Genomic DNA, 19,443 nt, shown 5'->3' on the forward strand with positions numbered 1-19,443 from the left:
GACTTCTGGCAGACAGGTAACCAGAAGCTGCGAGGCAGGCATTTTACAGGCTCTGAACAGCTCAAAAGTTCAGCTCAGCTTCAAAGCTCTAGTGCACACAAAATCCTCTTCTGCAAGTGCTCTGAGGTAAGCCTGCGTGGCAAGCTGTAAATCAATGCCTTCCCTTCTATACTCGCAGTAGGACGCAGCACTCAGCTGCAGCACACAGATGGATGTGCCCAGATTTCAAACAAGACTGCGCTCTGATTTCATGCAACTCCAGAGCACTGAGAGCACAGCTCTGCCATGTGCCACCTGATGATGCATCACAACCCAACGAGGCTTTTGTGTGAGCCTGCAACTCTAGAAGCCTCCTCTGTTCTCAGCCGGTGGGACAATGCCTCTGAACCAAACTCTCTTACTGCACACCTCAGAAGTGGGGACAAACAACAAGCTGGGTGCTGAGGACCATGCACCAGAAAATAAAGTTTCTGTCTGTAATTCCACCACAGGTTCTTGTCTGTCCATGATAAAAAAGCTTCATCTCTCCCTTGCAAAAAGGGGATGGCAGATTCTCTCAGAAGAGAAGCAGTGCTACAATTCTTTGCCATCTTATCAGGAACAAACCGCATTCCTTCAGTCCAGATTGTGCAGGGGAATGGGAAAGCCTCTACCAGAACTCATGGCTTTCCCCACATTTCTCAGGCAGCAGCACTGGCATGAAAAGCAAGAGCAATGCAAGCCCCAGCTCCTCGCCTCCTCCCGCCGAGTTGGGCAGTTCAGGTGTTATCGCTAGGATCTGCTGCCCTCTGCTGTCACAGGAAACAGACACAGCTTAGCAGATTCCAAACGGGCTCACCAGGACCTCGTCAGTTTTGGTCTTACACCTTTATAACGTACCTGCCCTTTCTGCAGCTCATCTCAAGTGGATTTTCACAAGCCAAACAGACTACAGGGTGATTTAACTTAGCCCATCACCTTCATGCAGCTGTTAGAGGAGGCAGTGATTAACCATGAGCCCAGTGAAACCCCTCTTACAACCTGCACATCTCTGAACAGGATTGTAAATGTCCCTTGGGAAAGTGCCAGCAAATATCCTGCCAGCAGCACGCAATTTGGACTACACAGAAAGAATAAAATGTGTGCCTGCAATCGCTGAGTGCTGATTTCATTTCTCTCCTTGCCTCAGCCCTGGCAGTGTCATCATTTCATACTTCATCAACCTGGGGAAGCCTAAGTGAATTTACAGGAATATTCTGAAGGTGATCAAAGGCTGGGGTCTGCACATAAGCGTACCCTGCAGCCCTCAGCAAAAAATTCTGGCCTCATTTTCCCTGAGGTCTTTCCGTGCTCAGGATTAAAAGCATAAAGATACAAACAAGAACAGACACCCTGCTTCACGTGCATCAGCCCGTCAGCAGCAGGACAGCACGTGCTCTGCATGAGACTGCAGCAGAAGCCTCGAACTGCCAACTCACCTGACTTCCTCACCAGCAAAGTCAAACACTTTGGTGATTGTGACTTTTCCTGAATCTTTTGGCCTCTCAGACTCTTTGGGTTTCCCCTGAAGCTTGTTCACACTCTTCTCTTCTCCAGCCTGTGGAATATATGAAGGAGAAAGCACAACAATGCATTTCTACACTCAAGCCAAATCCCACTTCTGAATGGCCAAGCACCCAATACAAATTTCAGGTATTGCTGTAATTTAGTCTGGTTAGTCAAAGAGCATAACCCCCATCTCATTCTCAATTTATCATTGTAAGTCACAGTTCAGAGCCAAAACAAGAAGAGAAACTTTAATTACATATAGGAACTAGCAAGGATACAGTGCTGTGGTTCAGAGAGCAAGCAAAAGCCTGAAGTCACAGTTTTCTCAAATCAAGCACAGCCACTCAGCTATTCGCCCAGAAAGACCTGAGGTAGGGCGAAGCACGAGACTTCAGATGAAATGATGCTCCTCCTAAAAGCTGCAAGCAAGGATTGCACAACTATATTGAACCTCCAGCTTTCCAGTTGTAGAGAGAAGCAAGGAGAATTGCAGCCATATGTCACCAGTTCAAGAGTCAAGACTTCTATTACAAAAGATTCTTTTGGTTGATCCGTTGGAGAAGAAAAAAAAAAAACTAATTCCAGCAAGACAGGAATAGCTGGAATGATTGTTTCCACACTTATACACACAGACTCTGTGTTACTGGAGCAGCAACAGAGGCCCAAGAAGCCTTAAGGAAAAGTTGTGCCCACGAGTGTAACTCAAGCCCAACCTCACTTCTCACATGCACTTCACAAGGCAACTCCAAGACCACGAAGAGACACTGCCAGCTGTTGATGGGACACCAGAGGATGCTGAGAAGCAGCTCCAGGAAGCAGCCCTGCCAGACTGCAGGCCTCCCCAGAGGGAAGGCAGTCACCTGGCCCATAGTGGGGTTCCAGGCTTACAGAACAGATGGGGCACAAATGAATGTAGCCCCTCCATAGCAGTGCTGTGTCTGCCACCCACACATTCCAGCTTCAGCCACCCCACATCCCCTCAGCAAAGGGGGACCCTGGTACCTTGTCAGCACGAGTTGCCTGTGTGGCTGCTGCTTTGGGCTTCTGCCCCACGTCGCTGAGGAAGCTGGCCCAAAGTGCGTCCTCTTTCTTTTTTTCTTCTTCTTCCCGGTCTCTTTCTGACTGCTTTAAGTCATCCTCCTCATCTTCATTTTCCTGAACTTTTCCTTCCTCTTTCTCATCGACCTCAAGCACGAGGCCTCTCCTCTTCTTCCTAAAAGCAGACAGCAAGCAAACACGCAGGGCTGCGTGAGGCACAGGGCTGACAGGTGAACGTGGTGCATCACCCCAGCGCTCCCTCCCCCGACTCCCCACCGCTGAGGGTTTCAGGAGCAGCACAGCTCAAGCCGGGGCTCTCGGCCTCTTAAACCCCGACTGGAAGGCACGAAGCGCAAGGAAACGGGCCGCTCCCTCAGGCGGGCTCCCTACCTGCGGGCGGCCCGCCGGGAGCCGCTCTTGCCGCGGGTGGGCCTCGGGCCGGCCGCCTCCTCCTCCTCCTCCCTCAGCAGCTCACTCTCGTCCTCCTCGCTGTACTCCGCACCTGCAAGCACAGCCGCTCAGCCCCGCGCCCTCCAGCCGGCCCCGGCCCCGCCGCATCCCCCTGCGCCGCCCGCTCACCCGAAGGCACGTAGTCCTCGTCCTCCGCCGAGCTGTACCCGTCCCCTGCCTCCTCCTCGCAACCCGACATACCGCCGCCTCCCGCACGCGCGGCCGCCACCGCCACCAGAGCGTCGCCTTTGCCGGCTCGGAGCGCCCCCTAGCGGGGAGGACCGACGCCCGCGCCGTGAAAAGAGGGGGAGGCGACGACGAGAAGGTGGCGTGACGGCTAGAGCGTCTCACCGCCGCCTACCCGCTTCCGCACCGCTCCCGGCACGCTTTGCGGCCGGCGGCCGTTCCTATGGCAGCCCGCTGCTGGTTGGCGAGCGGAACCGCCCGTCGGCGAGCGGCGCTCGCTATTGGTTGGAGCGGCGGGGGGGGCGGGCCGGCAGCCAGCCAGCCGAGGGGATGGAGGGCGGCGAGGCGAGCGGCGGGGGTCTGCTGCAGCAGATCCTCAGCCTCCGCCTGGTGCCTCGCGTCGGTAACGGCACCACCTACTCCAGCCCGCTGTCCACATTCCCAGGTACGACCTCTCCGCCCCGAGCCCCGCCTGCCCTTCCCGGGGCTCTCTCGGAGGGCTCCGGGCCCGGGCCGGCCCTGACCGCCGCTCTCCCCGCAGAGATGTGGTACGGCGTCTTCCTGTGGGCCCTCGTCTCCTCGCTCTCCTTCCACGTCCCCGCCGCTCTGCTCGCTCTCTTCACCCTCCGGCACCACAAGTACGGCAGGTTCATGTCCGTCAGCCTCCTGCTGATGGGCATCGTGGGACCCATCACCGCCGGCATCCTGACAAGTAGGGGTGGCCGGGGGGTATTTGGGAGGGCAGCTCTGGGGAGCGGGGCAGCTCGGGTGGGGCTGAAGCGAGGTTCCGGCAGAGCTTTCCCAACTGCTGGCCCGGTGGGTACGCAGGCTGGATGGATGGGCTTTGTGGACTTCGGTCACAACATCCCAAGCGTTGCTGCAGGGTTGGGGCAGAATGGCTGGAAAGCTGTGCAGAGGGAAAACGTCTGGGGGTGTGAGCTGAAAGCTGCTGAACTGAGCCAGCAGCGTGCCCAGGTGGGTGTGGAGCCCAGCGACATCCCGGCTTCTGACAGCAGCAGAGCAGGCAGAAGGGACTGTCTCTCTATATGGTGCTGCTGGGGGCACACCTCAGTGCTGTGCTGAGCGCTGGGCCCCTCGGTGCAGGAGAGACGAGGAGGTCCTGGAGTGTGCCCAGGGAAGGGAGCGGAGCTGTGAGGGGTCTGAGCACAGTGCTGTGGGAGCGGCTGAGGGAACGGGGTGGATCAGCGTGGAGAAGAGGACCTCAGGGCAGAGCTCTGCAGCCCTGACAGGAGGCTGTGGGAGGGGATGTCAGCCTCTGCTCCCAGGTAACGGCGACAGGGTGAGAGGTGGTGGCCTCAGGTTGTGCTAGATGAAGTTCAGGCTGGATATTAGGAACAATTCCTTCTCTAAGGGAGTGATGAGGCACTGGTGCAGCTGCCCAGGGAGGTGGTGTTCCCAGAGGTGTTCAAGAACCATGGAGATATGGCACTGAGAGACATGGTCAGTGAGCATGGTGAGGCTGGGGGAGGTTGGACTAGGTGATCTTAGTGTTTTTTTCCAACCTTAATAATACTGTCGTGTGTTGTGATCTGCATGTGTTGCTTCTGCTGAGGTTTCTCATGGATCTGCCTCCACCTGCTTATCTGCAGAGCCTTCTCCCGAAGAGCCTTGCATTCCCTCCAGTTAAATCCCTCCCTGTATTCCCGTAGCGCAGCAGTACGGCTCTCATTGCCATCACACAGTAATATTTCTGCTTTTCCTCTCCTCCACAGGTGCAGCTATTGCTGGAGTTTACAGAGCCGCTGGGAAAAAAATGATTCCTTTTGAAGCCCTCATTTTTGGAGTGGGTCAGACGTTCTGTGTGGTGGTGGTTTCATTCCTGCGGATTTTGGCCACCCTGTAGCTTTCCTCCAGATGTTGGTGATTGAAAATGGAAGCGAAACATCTGCAGCACGCCTGGTGTCTGTGAAGGCAGTAACCAGGGAGCACAGCTTAGATGGCACCTTGGCGTGCGTTTCCTCCCCACTGCAAAGCTGCATGAAGGCATCTGCTGCCTCAGGCCGGTGGCAGGGCTCCCTGACTGTGATAAGCAGGAATCTCCTCGCAGAGCCTGGCCTGAAGGGCCGCTTGCCACAGATGTGATGGAGAACGTGCTTTCTGTAACTTATCTTGCTCCTACAGCAACCATAACATCCAGGTTTGTTCTTCAGCACTGCTGAAGCTGTGTCACCAGCCCTGAGTGAGTGCTGGCAGCCAGGCTCTGGTGCTGGCTGCTTGCTGGCCGCTCCATGGGGCTGCAGTCTGCTTCAGAAATTGAGGTGAAAATGGTTCATTTCGTTACGTTCTTGTAACGCTAAGTGCCAAGTGAAACTTTGTTTTCCTGGAGGATAGGCAGAGGGCTCTGGCAGAGACTCGCTGACCTCTGGTGGGTGACAAATTGTAGCAACAGAGTAACTGAACTGCTGGGGGGCGAGAGCGTGGCTGTGGGTGGTGTGATGTGTTCAGAGCTCACTTTGCAGTGAACCCAAAGCTCTTTTAATGTGATTCTTTTTTTTTTTTATTTTTCCTTTTAATGAGAATCTTCCTTTATTGTTTTCTTTTCTGGCCCCATCTTCCTTATGCCAGGTCATGGTCGTAGTGAGACTGGGGAGCAGCAAAAGAAAAAAACCAAACATTTTAAATGGATGAAAGTGCAAAATTGTGGCTGAGAGCTGTGATTATGAGTGCTGAGGCATGGGAAATCACCAGTGTAGTAATGATTGTAGTCTTTATGAACTTCATTGCAGTGAAACTCTTCCGAAGCTGTGCCTCCTGCACAGGAGCTGCACCCTGCTGCTCACAGCACAACTCTCGGGGTGCACGAATGTGTGCTTTTGCTTTGAAGGAGACCTGTGGTGTTGCTCTCCTTTCACTTGTTGAACGTAGGTGTGTGACTGAGCATCTCTGCAGGTATTCAGACACCACAGCTGGCATATGTAGAACTCAGCACCCTGCCTTGGTGACCCTGTGGGTGAGAACCTGGTGCCTTTTTGGGGCATAGAGGCCATGTGTTGTGTTTTAAACACCCAGCCTGTGGCACCTGAGAGCTTCCCAGCTGTCAGCACTGAGCTGTGCAAAAATAAGCCCAGACCAACTCCTTCTGGCCATGCTACAGTCTCTCCTAATGCGTTGGTTTGGTTTAAATGGTATTTAACTAATTCTGAGCTCTGCCCTGTCTTCCAGAGGTGTGCTGTGCAGTCAGGGCTCTCTGGTCTGTTTTCTGGGCCCACAGGGAAGCTGGCACTGAATGCTGAGGATTTTGCTGGGTGGCACAGCAATCTGTTAGCAGCTGATTGGAGGAAGGCACCATCTGTGTCCAGCCTCCAGGCCGTGCTTCCCACCTGTGTGGTGACAGAAATCCTTTGCTCTCCAGATCAGCTTACCTTTTGTAGCAAGTTTTTGCAAGGCCACAAACACAACGGCCCCTGTGCTGAAACAACTCCAATCAAGGTCCTACGCTGATCATGAAAGCAATTCTCTCACTGTGCTAAGATGTCTTGTGAATGGTCTTTTTTTTTTTTTTTTTTTGCCAGCAGGTGGAGAGAGTCGTTTTTAAGGAGTTTTTAATGAAATTGCTCTAAAATGCAACCCATTTTAATCCAGGGAATAAAACTGTGAGTTCTAGTTTAATGTGAATCCTTCTCCTGAGGTGGGCAAGGTTCAGATTGTTAGTAAACACCACTGTAAGACTGCCTGATGGGTGCTGAGCACGAGCCCTTCTGTGTGCCGTGCTGTGCTTGTGGAGGAGGTTGGGCCTCTCCCTCTGCATCTTCCTCCTCCTTCCCCAAACCAAAGTCAGGAAAAATGATCTGTTTAGATACAGGGTGTTCCCTTTATCTCCATCTGGAGTGAGGCAAGCTGGAGCTTTCAGCAGGTGTCTGTTGGCTTTGCTGGGACAGAAGGATTTAGGAAGGCTGGAATTCAGAAATGCTGAGAGCTGTTGCAGCGGGCTGGAAATAAACCCTGGGCACGGCTGGGAGAAGAGCAGTTCCTGCTGCACTGCGGTGTAACCTTGTCAAAAGCTGTAAACGACTTCTGAAAATGGAAATGCTGAGGTGTCCTGGTGGGCAGGGCTGTGAGCCCCATCCACAAAGCCCTTCTGGCCTGAGAAAGTCGCTGCTTGAGCAGGTCTTGATTCGCCTCCTAGCCTCCTGTGTGCTGCTCTGCTTGGGTACAGCCCTGGCTTTGTGGCTCCTTAGCAAGTGCAGCTATCATGAACAAACCTTTGTATGATAGAGAGCTGTGTACATTTTATTTTTCTACTGACACTTCTCATCCTGGTGGCGATGATCAGTAAACGCTGTGATGATGGAGGTGAATGGAGTTGCACGTTTCTCCTGGGGGGGAATGTGGGGCAACAAGGATGCCAGCGTGGGGCTTTTGGAAACCAACCACGCTCACTTTTGCCATAGCAGGTTTTGCTGCCTTGGAGCCCCGCAGCCCCATTGCAGCCATTTGGGCATTGCTGTGAACCCCACACGTCTGGTACTGCCCCAAACCCCCTGGAATCGCTCAAACGCAGCCTGAAAAAAATCATGCGGCAGGGGTGTGGGAGGCTTTATTGGCAGTAAAAGGTGAGAACGTTCTCCTGGTTCCCTCTGATCAGGAGGACCGGGGGCCTCAGGTCCTGTGAGAGCGTCTCCAGCCAGGCCATGTAGAGGGAGCTGGGGCAGCGGCCCTTCCTGCCGATGGGCAGCGTGCTGCGGCCACGAGACGGGGCTGCGTCAGGAAGCACCTCCTGGCACCAGCTCACACATTGCTTCCCAAAAACAGGGAACCACCGCGTCCTGCCCCTGGGACCGGACCCTTCCTTGGTGCCCTCCCCCTGGCTGCAGCAGCGCTGCCCCATCCCAACAGCCGTGGGGTGTCCAGAACCCGAAGGGACCATTCCTGCCCTACAAGGAGCAGGACCGGCCGTGCCAACACCTACATGGCGATGAGCGCCGCGTCCCGCGAGTAATCCAGCAGAATCTCATTGAGCCTCACTTGTCGGAGCGACTGCGGAGCGGGTGGTGAAGGTTTAGGAGACCAGAACCACGCGTTCCTGACTTAAAAGCAGGAGGATCCCTGCAGGCTGCCCTGGCGCTACCTTGGCCCTGTGCCTGTGCGCCTCCTCATCGGAGATCTTCCAGGGACAGCCCTGCCGCAGCTCGTTCACTGCTGCCTCGTCCTTGAAGCCGTCGTTCAGCCTGAAGGGTGCAATCAGCTCCTCGAACCTCCTGATGCTGCAAGGCAAGGACACCGTGCTGGGACGGGGCACGGCGCTCCCAGCCTGCTGCGAGGGAGTGGAGCCGTGGCACTGAGAACAGGGATCTGTGCCGCGCAGAGCCGTGGCTCAGGCAGGACTGCGTGGGCAGGGGGTTTGTTTACTGCTCCGGCCGGGGCTGCTGGTTGATGTCAGGCAGGACGTGGACCTCGTGGAAGCCCAGGCGGAATTTGCTCAGCAGGGACACGATCCTGCCACAGAGAGAGGGACAGTTCCCAGAGCTCAGCGACCGGCTGCTGAGCCGGGACGCCCGTGCACGTTTTGCGCTGCCCGTACGCCTTCCTCTCCTCGTCCATCCTGTTGATCTGCCCACCAACAAACACCCGGATCTTGCATTTTCCCCATCGCTTCTTGCGGCCGAGGAGGTAGGGGATGAGCAGTGTGAGCCCTGCAGGATGCAGCCACAGGGCATTTTTAGTGCCTCCCCATCCTCCTGTGCTGCGTGGCGCTGCAGCACGAGGCAGGGCCTACCTCCATCGTCAAAGAGCCAGTAAATGTCGATGGTTTTCTTGCCCTGCTGGCTCTGGAAGATGGTGCTTGCCTGCTGCTCGGGGTCTACTATGAAGGGAAATGCAGGCATCAGCATGGCACCACCCCGCAGCAGTTACGGTAGCAAACAGAACCATCTTCCCAAGCTGAACCCTCAACCCCTGCATCCATGGTGCCCCGTGCACAAACCCAGCTCCCCAGAGTGGATCCCAAGGCTGCAGGAGGCCCTGGACATGCCTGATGAGCACTGACCGATGCCTGTGCCGGGTGCTGCTCTGCTGCCAGTGCCGTTCCCATCAGGATGCTCTGCTGCCCCAAATGCAGGGTTAGCTGTGGAGGGAGAGGAGCACGGACACGTCCTGCCCTGGTTTCAGGGTACCAGTCCCCATCACAAGGACGGTCCCCAGCACTGCGTGTCCACAGCACTTACTGTGGGCTTGTGGGACTCGGGAAACATTCAGCCCTTCCCGCAGCCGCAGCAGGCACACACCGTGTTTGAAATCAAAGGCGTCGCTGGAAGGAGGGAGGAGGCAGCTGACGGCGGTGGTCTCCCCCCCCAAAATCCCCATGAAGTGGGGACAACACAACAGCGAGATGCCACTGCCTGGCTCAGAGAGGCACACGGAGCCACCAGGTGCCAACGCAGTGCGTACTGCAGGATGCCCACGTAATCCTCCAGGCTCTGCGGTGCAGCTGCCTGCCAGTCCCTCTTGTAGCCCAGCGCGACAATGTTGGGTCTCATCTTCCCCAGGCCGGCGGCCTTCAGGAAAAGCAATGGGAGCAACAGATTCCCGCTTGAGGCACTCACCCAGCTGGCACTGTGCCCCAAGCAGGGCCTGCAATGGTCAGCTTGCCCCACCTGCAGCAGCATCTGGACGCCGCTCCTCAGGTCTTCAGCGAGCACGTTGGTGTAGAAGGCCTTGATCTTCCTCTTGAGGAGCCACCTGGTGTGGCCATCCGATGCCTGCCGGGCCTCGGGCACCTTCTGCTTGCGGGGGCCCTGGGGGAGCAGGGAGGGGGCACGGCCCATTGGCCAGGTGGCCGCTGTCCCTGTCCCCATCCCAGTGCTCTGGGCACCAAAGAGCTCCATCTCCCCTTGACCCAGCTGTTGGCAGAACCTGGGTTTAAGCATGGTGTGCATGGGGAATTGCTGTTGCACCAAAAAATGGCAGATTTTGGTTTATCAGCCTCGACTCCACTGGTTTCCCAGTGACAGGTGCTGCCGACAGTGACACTGGTGCTCTACCACCTGTGGACTGCTGGTTACCCAAGATAGGGAACCAAAGGAGCACGATGTGGCCTGACTTTTTTTTCCTTCTTTGGGACGCCTGCAGGGTGCAGAATCCAGCCGCAGGGCGCTCTGTGGGCACACTCACCATCAGCACGTGGCCGCAGATCATCAGGCTGAGGTTCTTGGTGAAGGTGCCCACGAAGTCCACCAGCGCTGGGCGGAAGTTGGGCGGCCCGGTCAGGACGAGGCACTGCGGCCTGATGGGAAGGAGAGGACAGAATCTGAGGGTGGCCTTGCCACGTGGCACAGAGGACGTGGGGTTCGGGGTGCAGCTGCCCCACTCTGTGATTCACCAGCACTGAGGCCGTGGCCACGGGCACAATCCCATCTTGGCTTCGTGGGGGACCGGCTCTGTTCCCCTCCCTCCCAGCTCCAATCTCAGCCTCCTTGCCTGTAGTTCTTGATGTGCTCATCCACCTCGCTGAGCCCTACCGAGTAGCTCAGTGCCAGGTTGTAGGAGCTGGCTTGCATGGAGGAGCCCCAGTTGACATCTGTGTGGAGGGGATGGATTGGCAACGGGCACCAACAACTGTGGGGGATGTGGGGCCCTCTCCAGAGCCGCCACGCACCTGGTTTCTTGTAGAGGACATAGCCCAGGAGGAAGACAACGATGCCGAAGGCGATGAGGGCCGCCCACCAGGTCAGCAGGAACATGATGACCACTGAGACCGTGGCACCAAAGAGCGCAGACCACTTGCTGTAATACCGAAAGGAGGGTCGCCAGCCTGCACGCAAACACAGACAGCGGCTGCCGCCGGCTCCCCTCACCCCACAGCCAGGATGGGGCTGGGGTTGGGGCTGGCACCCACCTGGGGAGTTGGTGATGGAAGCATGGAAGCAGCTGAAGTTGATGAGTGCATAGGAGCAGAGGAAGAAGTTGGAGATGATGGGGGCGATGGCATTGAGCTCGGCTGCAGGAGGAGGACAGGGCAGAGCGTCAGTGGTGCACCGCAGCCAAGCCGTCCAGGCACGGCTGGAGGCACCCACCGATGAGGATGAAGCCAATGGCAATCACGTAGGTGAGCATGTAGCCACGGATAGGCTCGCTGTTCTTCCCATAGCCCTTCCCAAAGAAGCCTATGAGAGGGTAGAGCTGGTCCTTGCAGAGGCACTGTGGGGAGAAAGGGGTGAGAGGTGCGGGGATGTTCTGTCCCGTCACCTGGGGACAGAGACAGGGAGAGGGACAGGGATCAATGCTCACCTGGAAGACTTTGGGGGCCGAGACGAGGCAGGCCAGCGCTGAGGAGAGGGTGGCACCAAAGATCCCAGCTGTGATGAGGGGACCGAATCCCGACACCATGCTCATGCTCTGCCCCAAAACGCAGTGGTCAGGATGCTCCGTGCCGCCAGCACATCACCCTGCACCTTGCCCCATCCCACCACCCTTGGTGCTTCCAGTAACATCATCCAGGTGGTTACATTCAGCCACATCTGAAAACCCAAGCAGAAGGAGCCCTCCACACACCCTGCGGAGCCTGAACCTCCAGGCACACCTGATAGTAGTTGCTGAGGCCGTATCGGCAGCTCTGCTGCTGGGCGCAGTCAGTGAAGTTCCAGCCGTAGCTGCAGCCCAGTCCCTCACAGCCTGGTGAGCCCACCGCCACGCTGTCATTCAGGCTGCCCGAGGCGTCCCGAAGCACGCAGGCACCTGTGGGGCACAGCTATGTGCACGCTTTGCTCCTGCATCACCTCCAAGGACGGGTGCTTCTCCTGCTGCCCACCACTCTGCTTCACGGGGCCTCAGCCCGCTGCACTCACCTATCGTAGCTGACAGCACCAGGTAGGACACCGTGGTCCAGAAGATGGCCATCAAGGTGCCCTTGGGGATGGCCACGGCAGGGTCCTGTCCGAGGGGGTCGCAGGGAGATGCACAGCTGCTTTCCAGGGGCCCCCAGCGATGGTTTTGTGCCATCTGAATTTCACGGGCCCCCAGTTCCCCATCCTGAGAAGCAACAGCTCAGGAAGGGCTGGCAAAAACCTACCTTCAGGTCACCGGAGATATTGGCTCCAGCCAAAATACCAGTGGCCGATGGGAAGAAAATGGAGAACAAACCAAAGAAGGAGCCCTCAGGTCCGCGCCAGTCAGGCACGAAGTTCTGGGCAAAAATGTCAGCTGAGGAGGAAGCAGAGAAGCATCCCCATCCACCTGGTGCTCCCACCACCTCTTCCAGCTCCAACACTGCAGCGCTGGATGGAAGCAAACCGCTGCCAGCACACAATCCCAGCTCTCATCGTCACTCTCAGCCATGGCCCGGTCCCATGGTGAACCCACCTCTGTAGCTGAAGAAGCCCTTTGCTTGTTTCTCAGCACTGGCCGGGATCACCGTCCCCACCAGGTAGTTTATGAAGGACACCAAGATGACCAAAAAGAAGAGGATCTGGGCCTGGAGAGGCAGAGAGGGGCAGGAGGCTCGGCCGGGCTGCAGGCCGGCTTGCTGCAGGAGGGTGCAGTACCTTCGCCTCCCACTCCATGCCAGCCAGCGAGATGCCCAGCAGCACGGTGACAGTGAGCACCCCGATGATGCGGATGTCGTTGGTGGGGTCCACGATCAGGGAGTCGTGCTCCTGGGGAAGGGGCACCGTCACCAACCAGGAAACAGAATTCCCTCAACCGCCGCCACGTCCGCAAGTTGGAGGAGCTGGCGGCTGATGATCGGCGGCGCGGCATTAAAGCAGGTATTGATAATGAGCTCTGCTTGGGCAGGGGGGTGCAGGTGGGTTTGGGGACAGGAGGTGCAGAGCCACGTCCTCACCTGCAGCAGATCCCGCACGGTTTCAGCAAAGCCCACCGTGTGCATGGCCACGGCCACTGCGTTGGCGAAGGCGAAGATGAGGCCGATGGAGCCGCCCAGCTCCGGTCCCAGGCTCCTCGAAATGAGGAAGTAGGTGCCCCCTGTGGCACAGAAAGCCCACAGAGAAGGTTTGGGTGCAGTCGTCCCAGGAGTGCTGTGAGGGACCTGGCAGGGAAGCACTACCTGACTTCACTTTGCCGTTGGTAGAAATGGCAGAGATGGACAGGCCGGTGATGGTGGTCACGGTCACAGACATCAGGATGATGAGCCACGTCAGGGCTGCAGGAGAGGATGGATTGCACCGGGCCGAGCCCTGCTGGCAGCCCCACGGCCTCCTCCCCATGCCTGCTGCCTTCATCCCCTGCAGGCACCCACCGATTCCTGCCTGGGCTGTGATCCAGGGCAGGCGCAGGTAGAGGATCACGCCCCAGATGTTCAGCATGCAGCGGATCTGCAGGGCAATGGGAACACGGCCGTGAGGGTGGGTGGGCACCGCGGGACAGGCAGAGCCACGCTGGGTCTGCTGGCCTCCAGCTAACAACAGGGCACCAGGAAGGGATGGGGAACAGCTCCGGTTGTGAAAAACAGAATCACAGGCACTGGAAAGTACCTCTATGGTCATCCAGTCCAACTGTCAACCCATGAATGCTAAACCAAAGGGTCACAGAACCTTTAAGGCTGGGAAAGACCTTTCAGACCCCCAAGTCCAACCCCACCCCACCATGCCCACTGCCCACATCCCTCAGTGCCACATCCCCACAGCTCTGGGGCACCTCCAGGGACAGGAATGCACAGCTGTGCCACTGCCCTACTGCTCTTTTGGAACAGCAGTTGTTCCCAAAATTCCACCTGAACTTCCCCTGGCACAAGATGAGGCCATCGCCTCTCTTCCCGATTGGGAAAAATGTGAAGATACTGCAATAGGCCATCGGGACGCAGGGCACTCACCATCACACCCTTCACCCACCCGAAGCGGACAGGTTCTGGCGCAGGGGCGCTGCTCGGCTCGCCAGCCCCCTCCTCGGTGTCGGGGAGGCCGTTGCTGCGCTGGGGGTCCGGCAGCGGCACACGGAGGTGGTGGCCGGGTTCAGGCTGTGGGACGGAGAGACGGGCCTGAGGGCAGAGCCACACCAGCACAAGTGCGGCCAGCAGCCCCTGCACCGAGGCCTCACCTTGAGGATGGAGTGGAGGTCCGCCAGCGATGGTCTCCCCCGTCCGGCCTCACCCACACCCCTGCTGTTGGCATAGTGCTCGTAGGCGGGCACCACGTCCACCGTGTTGTAGCCAAAGGTCCTGGTGCAGAGCGAGCTGCCCGAGAGCTGCGTGCCCTCACAGCCCGCCGCCTCCTCAGCAGCCAGCAGCGTGCTGATGGTGAAGCGGCCGCTGCAGCGTGGCGGGGGCTCAGCACATGGCAGCTCAGCCATGGTGGCTGTACGGGTCCCACTTTGTAGTGCTGGGGTCGGGGATTTATACCTGCAGAGCCACGCACGGCCCCACAGCACCTGGGGGGATGCGAGTGGCTGGAACCACCCCGAGCCGGTCAGGGGGAAAAAATAGCTGGAGGGGGTATCAAAACTGCTGTTATCAGCATCAGTGGCTGCCGGTGCCCGATCGCGGCACTGATAACGGATTTGAGATTAAGGCCCAAGGACAGAGCTACAGAGAAATGCGGCGGTTTTCCATAACAAATCTGGGTGGGAACTGAATGTTCCCAGGTGGGGGCCGGAGGTGAGCTCAGCGCTCTGCTCCTCTGCCCCTTCCCTGCGGCACTGCCCAGCAGATCCCACAAACCACAGCTGCATCACTGCTGAAGGAGCTGAGCTGCGCCGGGAGCTGAACCCAAAGGAGAGGGGAACTGGAAGCCCCAGGGTGGAAAAGACCCCCACCCCAAAAAGGGGGATGGGTGGCTTTCGTGCAGGGCTCAATGTCACACATGCACTTAAATGCGCAACAGATAACATCGTGGAAGACAGCTAACAGGGCAGGTAACAACATTGGAGGGCAACGCTGCAGCCCATTGCAAATTCATCCCACTCACTTTGCGAGTTAATGGAAAATTTGGGTTGTCCAGCCACTGCCTCTGGTGGCCCTTTGCACTTGCACAAACATTTCAACCTACTCTCTGGGCCTCGCTCTGCTCCCCACGCACGGTGCGCACGCACAGACACCGTCCTCAGTCCCACCTCGCCCATTCCTGCCACACGGGCATCAGCTTCCACCAACACAGACAGCACCACACTGATGCCTCGAAGCCACAGCTTTATTTTAGAACCTCATTATCCCATCAGAAAACACAAACTTGTCCCAGACGGCACAGATCAGAGCCTCTCACGAATCAGAGGCCAGGCGCAGCAGCAAGATGCTCCAGGAGAGGCACGGAGGCTCCAGGAGGCGGGTGAAGGAAGTGGTATGATGCAACCCTGGTGTAGTGAAATAGCCGGATAGTAGGAAGCGCTTGCCGTCGGCCTGATTCACAACACCAGCTGCAGCAACAATACCCGGCCGTCCCGCGGCGTCGCAGGGGCTGCAGGCAGATGAGGAATGCTCTGTGCCCGTCGTGGCCATTAAACGTGTCAAACCAACCTTCATCCGGTCCGTGGAGCACAGCTCAGTACTCCACAGGGAGACTCTGTTAAAGCCTGTCAAAGCAGAGATCCCTGCAGCCCTCAGGGAAGCTTTAACCACCCCATTTCCCTCCTCAGAGGCAGCCCAGCACACTGGGCACTGCTGCCCAGAGTGGGACTGGGACTGAGCACTGCAGGGCAGGACCGAGCCCCCACCTGCAGGGAAGGAACCTGCAAAGAGAAGAGAGATGGTTATCACCGCTCCCACCTTGCTGCACCCTGTCCCCCCATCTGACCTCCATCCCACAAGGGCAGATTGCAGCACACAGACAGCTGAAGGCTTGCAGGCAAAGCGCTGTGGTTTGCTGAAGCCTGGGGTTGTTGGGGACAGACAGTGGTGTGCTTGCTGGCGTGTATTCAGCTCCTGCAGAAGGAAATCAGCAAATAATCCTAAATTCACCTTACACAAAGGGAGCAAAGTCACATCCTCATCATAACGGGCTGGGAATCAGCAGCCACCAGCACTGCCCACTGTGAGGTGGCCAAGCTCACACCAATGGGCCCAAAGGAGCCGGAACCATCAGGGTGAAGAGAGCCCCCAGGAGCAGAGCAGCCTGCGTTCCCAGCCATCACACAGCCCCCCGCTGGGACATGGATGACAGCAGCTTGGGAGAGGGCACGAGCAAACTCTGCTCACAGCAATTGCATGTAGGAAATTGAGGTTGCTCTCGAAGCCTGACATAAGAAAGGAAGCACTCCTCCCGTCAGAATGGACAGTGGCAATGCCTTCCAATAGGCTGCTCTGAACAACGCATCAATTCTAACATCCCCAAAACCCACAGAAAGCCACGGTGGAGGCTGCCCGCTAACAAAGTCAGGGCAGGAAGGCACTGAGGTTACCGACCCTGCAGCAGAACGCCTGGTGGTCCGACACAGCAGGGAGCAGAAGCAGGCTGCTCTTTCCAGAAGTACAAGTCCTTAAGCATAAAGCTGGAAGGCGTGGGGTAGGGAGAAACAGTGGCATCTGGAAGAACACGAGGTGCCATCTGCAGCAAAGCAGCGTACGGCAGTCAGCAGCGAGCTCAGTGCGCGGGGAGGAGAGCCAGGTGTCTGCAGCTGGGCTGGGATGTGGAGCTGGAGCATGGGAGGATGGGGTGCTGCAAGTCACCACCTGCACAGACATGAGAAGAAAGCACAGGGCAGTCAGTAGCTAAAGACTCCGATTGCCCTCAGCACCCCTGCCCACCCCTCGGCACCTGTGTCTTGCACAGAGCAGTGCTGGGCCTTAACCTGCAGCAAGGGTCCCAGGCCTTTGGATCCCTGCGGCTGGTTCCTGGGGCAGCACAGCACAGAGGGGCTTTCCTGGCCTTCAGAACAAAGCATGGAACGCTTCAGCAGCTGCTCAGCCTGGAAGGGCCAGCAGGACTGGCATCACAGCCTTCCTCAAAGGTCATTAGGTGTAAGGCTGGAAATGAGCACATCAGCGAGCAGCACAGCAGAGCAGGGAACAACGGCAGCCTTTCCAGAAGGGGCCAAGTAGTGCTGCCCCTCCGCTCGGGTCAGGGGCTGCCTGAGGACACACAGCCTGCCAGGAGAAAGGACACACTGCACAACGCACTCCTGAGCCTGTCTGGCTTCAGGGCTCCCCACGTCACCGTCCTCCAAGCTGCTTCAACCTTCGCTGTGCTGCAGAAATGCCCGGTGCCACACGCAGCCCCCAGCGCCCCCAGCAGCCCCCAGCTGCTCATACGTGTCCTTGGGGGGATGATGGCAAGTTGGCTCTCTGCTTCCCATCCAAAAGTTCATCTAAATTCACGCCACAATAGTTTTGGTAGAAAGGTAGTTAGGAAGTTGGTCAAACATCCCCTAGCGCAGGTTACGCTTACAGCCATACTGAAAAAAAATAAAAATAAAATAATTAATTGTCTCCCACAGTAATGCAGCGTGCAAAGGTTGGAATCGGCTCCCCTGCTTTGTTGCCTGCTCTGTGACCAGAAGTGCACGCGCTCTCATATCCCAGCAACACGGAGTGAGGGCAGGACAGCAGTGCAGGGGGCTGCAGAACCGACTTTTCTCCATACTTACTCTCTGAGAATGATTTTCTAAAGATAAACCAATTTCTTTTTTTTTAAATGAACAAACACATAAAAACACAAAAGAACAGCAAAAATGAAAATATCAAAAAACAAATAGAAATCAAAGAAATTTATTTCCATCAACGAAAATACAGAATACAAAAGGGCTCTGGTCCCAGCCCCAGATGCACTACCAACAGGCCCGGCTGCTGAGCCCTGAGCCAAAGCTTCTCTGCTAGTTCATAAGGACCTCCATCTGCACCAGTCTTGCATTCGTGTCTCCAGATGTTCTGTAAGGGATCATTCCAGCAAATGTGATCAGCGCACGAGCTTGAGATCGCAGTTGCTGCAAGACAGAAAAACAAAGAAGTTCAATACCTACAAATGCCACAGCCCAATGGAGGGGAGGTAGGAATCCTTTTTTCTTTGACTCATTTGTCTGGTTAAGGGAGGACGAATATCTGGAGCTGCAAAGTGGCCCAAGGGCTGAAAGCACCCAGCACAGGTTACAGGACCAAGTTACCAACCTTAACACAAACGGACTGCCTGATTCACAAGGCTGCTGAGAAATCACTCTTTTAGTTTCAGTGATGGCCAACATTTCTCTGCTGTTGTTTCCTCTGCTCACAGAGGTCGTGTCACCTCTAACCTGCTGCCTTCCAGAGGACATCGAAACAAGTGGCAGATGAAGACAGCACGGCAAGTTGCCTGGTTCCCAATTAAAGATTAAGAGGCAAAACCTCTAACTGTGACTGACAGGGCTCAGGAGCAGCGTGAATTACAGTTCTCTCTGCCTTTATGGTGGCAATGATATTGGAGGCAATCTATTTTTAAAAATCAAAGCACCACGATGAGTTGCAGGCAGCAGCACTTGGGGAAGAAAGAATGGAGGTTTGCAGAGGTTAAGAGCGGCCTGGAGGTCTCAGTGTTCTATTGGCTGTAATTAGTTAATGAATGTGAAAGTCACTTGTGATTTAAAATCACTATAAATAAACGAATTCCATTCCTTTCATGACCTAATTCTGCCACCCAGACGATGCCCTTGGGGAGCTGCTCACCCAGTGGGGTCAGGGTGTGGGGCACATGGTGCTGCCATCACGCCCTGGGTGCCAGCGCTGCAGCGTGCGCTGGCTGCAACCCCTACCTGAGATCTGACAACACGCATCAGGCCAAGAGAGACAAGGCTTTGCCCTCTCATTCCCAAAGCCAAATAGTGTGTGTGTGTAAATATATACATAATCAAAGGACTCGAAACACAGCCTAGGCAATTTCTCTGTGAAATAAAGAAAATGCATGCAAACCCAGCTCTGACTCCAAACCCAATGGTTTCTAAGTACAGCACATTTCATCCTTGGGATGGAATAGGAAATGTTTTCGCAGAGGGGCTCTGGAGATGCCATTTCTCTCCACATTGGAAGTGCCCTCATTTCTTCCCACTCCAAAACCCCCAAGCTGTTTTCCAAGCAAGGGAACCAGGCCAACCTAGACTCCTTGCTCCCACACAGGGTAAGAAACCAAGGGAACGTGCTTTACTTCCTACCCTATCTTCCGTGTTCCCTTCAGGCTGGACAATCACAGCTCTGAGCACAGGACGCCGGGCTGGATGTGGCTCTGGGCAGCCTGCTCTGGTGGCTGGTGACCCTGCACACAGCAGGGGGTTGAAACCAGATGATCTTTATGGTCTTTTTCAACCATTCTATGACTCTATGATTCACAGAGGCAGCTGGCCTGCGTCCCTCTGAGTTAAGCAAAGAGGGAACCCTGT

At 56.4% G+C, this 19,443-nt stretch overlaps 5 protein-coding genes across 22 annotated transcripts in view; 1 reads left to right on the forward strand and 4 right to left on the reverse strand.

Moving 5' to 3' along the window:
• CFDP1 (craniofacial development protein 1) overlaps nt 1–3,309 on the reverse strand; it is a 48,213-nt gene extending 44,904 nt beyond the window's left edge. Inside the window, exons 1-4 of the mRNA XM_048958206.1 lie at nt 3,145–3,309; nt 2,956–3,067; nt 2,530–2,740; nt 1,458–1,576 (exon numbers count right to left, since the gene is read on the reverse strand). Coding sequence (XP_048814163.1) covers nt 1,458–1,576; nt 2,530–2,740; nt 2,956–3,067; nt 3,145–3,214 — 512 coding nt within the window. The 5' untranslated portion in view covers nt 3,215–3,309. The remainder of the gene's footprint in view (nt 1–1,457; nt 1,577–2,529; nt 2,741–2,955; nt 3,068–3,144) is intronic.
• A 205-nt stretch (nt 3,310–3,514) lies between these two features.
• On the forward strand, nt 3,515–5,591 carry TMEM170A (transmembrane protein 170A). The gene is made up of 3 exons (XM_048958217.1): nt 3,515–3,646; nt 3,743–3,913; nt 4,935–5,591. The coding sequence occupies exons 1-3, from the start codon at nt 3,532–3,534 to the stop codon at nt 5,063–5,065; spliced, it is 417 nt and encodes a 138-aa protein (XP_048814174.1). The 5' UTR covers nt 3,515–3,531; the 3' UTR covers nt 5,066–5,591.
• A 118-nt stretch (nt 5,592–5,709) lies between these two features.
• On the reverse strand, nt 5,710–14,496 carry SLC12A3 (solute carrier family 12 member 3). 12 transcript variants are annotated; one of them, XM_048958161.1, is made up of 26 exons: nt 14,212–14,496; nt 13,988–14,131; nt 13,415–13,490; nt 13,223–13,318; nt 13,001–13,140; nt 12,702–12,812; nt 12,520–12,631; nt 12,230–12,360; nt 12,006–12,090; nt 11,741–11,895; nt 11,449–11,556; nt 11,235–11,358; nt 11,057–11,158; nt 10,817–10,972; nt 10,639–10,738; nt 10,333–10,444; nt 9,816–9,956; nt 9,610–9,716; nt 9,387–9,469; nt 9,209–9,286; nt 8,939–9,025; nt 8,744–8,855; nt 8,572–8,658; nt 8,291–8,426; nt 8,132–8,199; nt 5,710–7,901 (listed from the first exon to the last, which is right to left on the reverse strand). In XM_048958161.1, the coding sequence occupies exons 1-26, from the start codon at nt 14,461–14,463 to the stop codon at nt 7,760–7,762; spliced, it is 3,045 nt and encodes a 1,014-aa protein (XP_048814118.1). In that variant the 5' UTR covers nt 14,464–14,496; the 3' UTR covers nt 5,710–7,759. The 12 variants fall into 12 exon arrangements, 10 of the variants coding, with proteins under 10 accessions (XP_048814118.1, XP_048814112.1, XP_048814117.1 ...); XM_048958155.1 differs by having other exon boundaries at nt 8,572–8,855; nt 8,939–9,022; nt 9,194–9,315; XM_048958160.1 differs by having other exon boundaries at nt 8,939–9,022; nt 13,223–13,490.
• A 456-nt stretch (nt 14,497–14,952) lies between these two features.
• On the reverse strand, nt 14,953–17,668 carry LOC125699075 (uncharacterized). 2 transcript variants are annotated; one of them, XM_048958204.1, is made up of 4 exons: nt 16,894–17,668; nt 16,508–16,774; nt 15,623–16,027; nt 14,953–15,505 (listed from the first exon to the last, which is right to left on the reverse strand). In XM_048958204.1, the coding sequence occupies exons 1-4, from the start codon at nt 16,984–16,986 to the stop codon at nt 15,368–15,370; spliced, it is 903 nt and encodes a 300-aa protein (XP_048814161.1). In that variant the 5' UTR covers nt 16,987–17,668; the 3' UTR covers nt 14,953–15,367. The 2 variants fall into 2 exon arrangements, with proteins under 2 accessions (XP_048814161.1, XP_048814160.1); XM_048958203.1 differs by having other exon boundaries at nt 14,953–16,027.
• Nucleotides 17,669–17,795: 127 nt separating this feature from the next.
• The window catches only part of NUP93 (nucleoporin 93), a 69,271-nt gene continuing 67,623 nt past the window's right edge, over nt 17,796–19,443 (reverse strand). For all 6 annotated transcript variants that reach the window (XM_048958178.1, XM_048958177.1, XM_048958179.1 and 3 more), the window contains one exon: nt 17,796–18,024. In XM_048958178.1, coding sequence (XP_048814135.1) covers nt 17,914–18,024 — 111 coding nt within the window. In that variant the 3' untranslated portion in view covers nt 17,796–17,913. The remainder of the gene's footprint in view (nt 18,025–19,443) is intronic.

This window comes from Lagopus muta, chromosome 12 (assembly GCF_023343835.1).
Source record: "Lagopus muta isolate bLagMut1 chromosome 12, bLagMut1 primary, whole genome shotgun sequence".
NCBI classification, from domain to species: Eukaryota; Metazoa; Chordata; class Aves; order Galliformes; family Phasianidae; genus Lagopus; species Lagopus muta.

What these genes read in the sequence shown, in the direction of transcription:
- TMEM170A (XM_048958217.1), top strand. Translation starts at nt 3,532, where the DNA reads ATGGAGGGCGGCGAGGCGAGCGGCGGGGGTCTGCTGCAGCAGATCCTC. An exon ending in CCCGCTGTCCACATTCCCAG is followed by an intron (nt 3,647 to 3,742) that starts GTACGACCTCTC and finishes CTCTCCCCGCAG; the next exon opens with AGATGTGGTACGGCGTCTTC. An exon ending in CACCGCCGGCATCCTGACAA is followed by an intron (nt 3,914 to 4,934) that starts GTAGGGGTGGCC and finishes TCTCCTCCACAG; the next exon opens with GTGCAGCTATTGCTGGAGTT.
- SLC12A3 (XM_048958153.1), bottom strand. Translation starts at nt 14,463, where the DNA reads ATGGCTGAGCTGCCATGTGCTGAGCCCCCGCCACGCTGCAGCGGCCGC. An exon ending in ACCTCCACTCCATCCTCAAG is followed by an intron (nt 14,132 to 14,211) that starts GTGAGGCCTCGG and finishes TCCGTCCCACAG; the next exon opens with CCTGAACCCGGCCACCACCT. An exon ending in CCGTGCGGGATCTGCTGCAG is followed by an intron (nt 12,813 to 13,000) that starts GTGAGGACGTGG and finishes CCCCTTCCCCAG; the next exon opens with GAGCACGACTCCCTGATCGT.
- LOC125699075 (XM_048958203.1), bottom strand. Translation starts at nt 16,986, where the DNA reads ATGCTTTGTTCTGAAGGCCAGGAAAGCCCCTCTGTGCTGTGCTGCCCC. An exon ending in GCCTGGGACCCTTGCTGCAG is followed by an intron (nt 16,775 to 16,893) that starts GTTAAGGCCCAG and finishes ATGTCTGTGCAG; the next exon opens with GTGGTGACTTGCAGCACCCC. An exon ending in ACCAGGCGTTCTGCTGCAGG is followed by an intron (nt 16,028 to 16,507) that starts GTCGGTAACCTC and finishes TTCCTTCTGCAG; the next exon opens with GAGCTGAATACACGCCAGCA.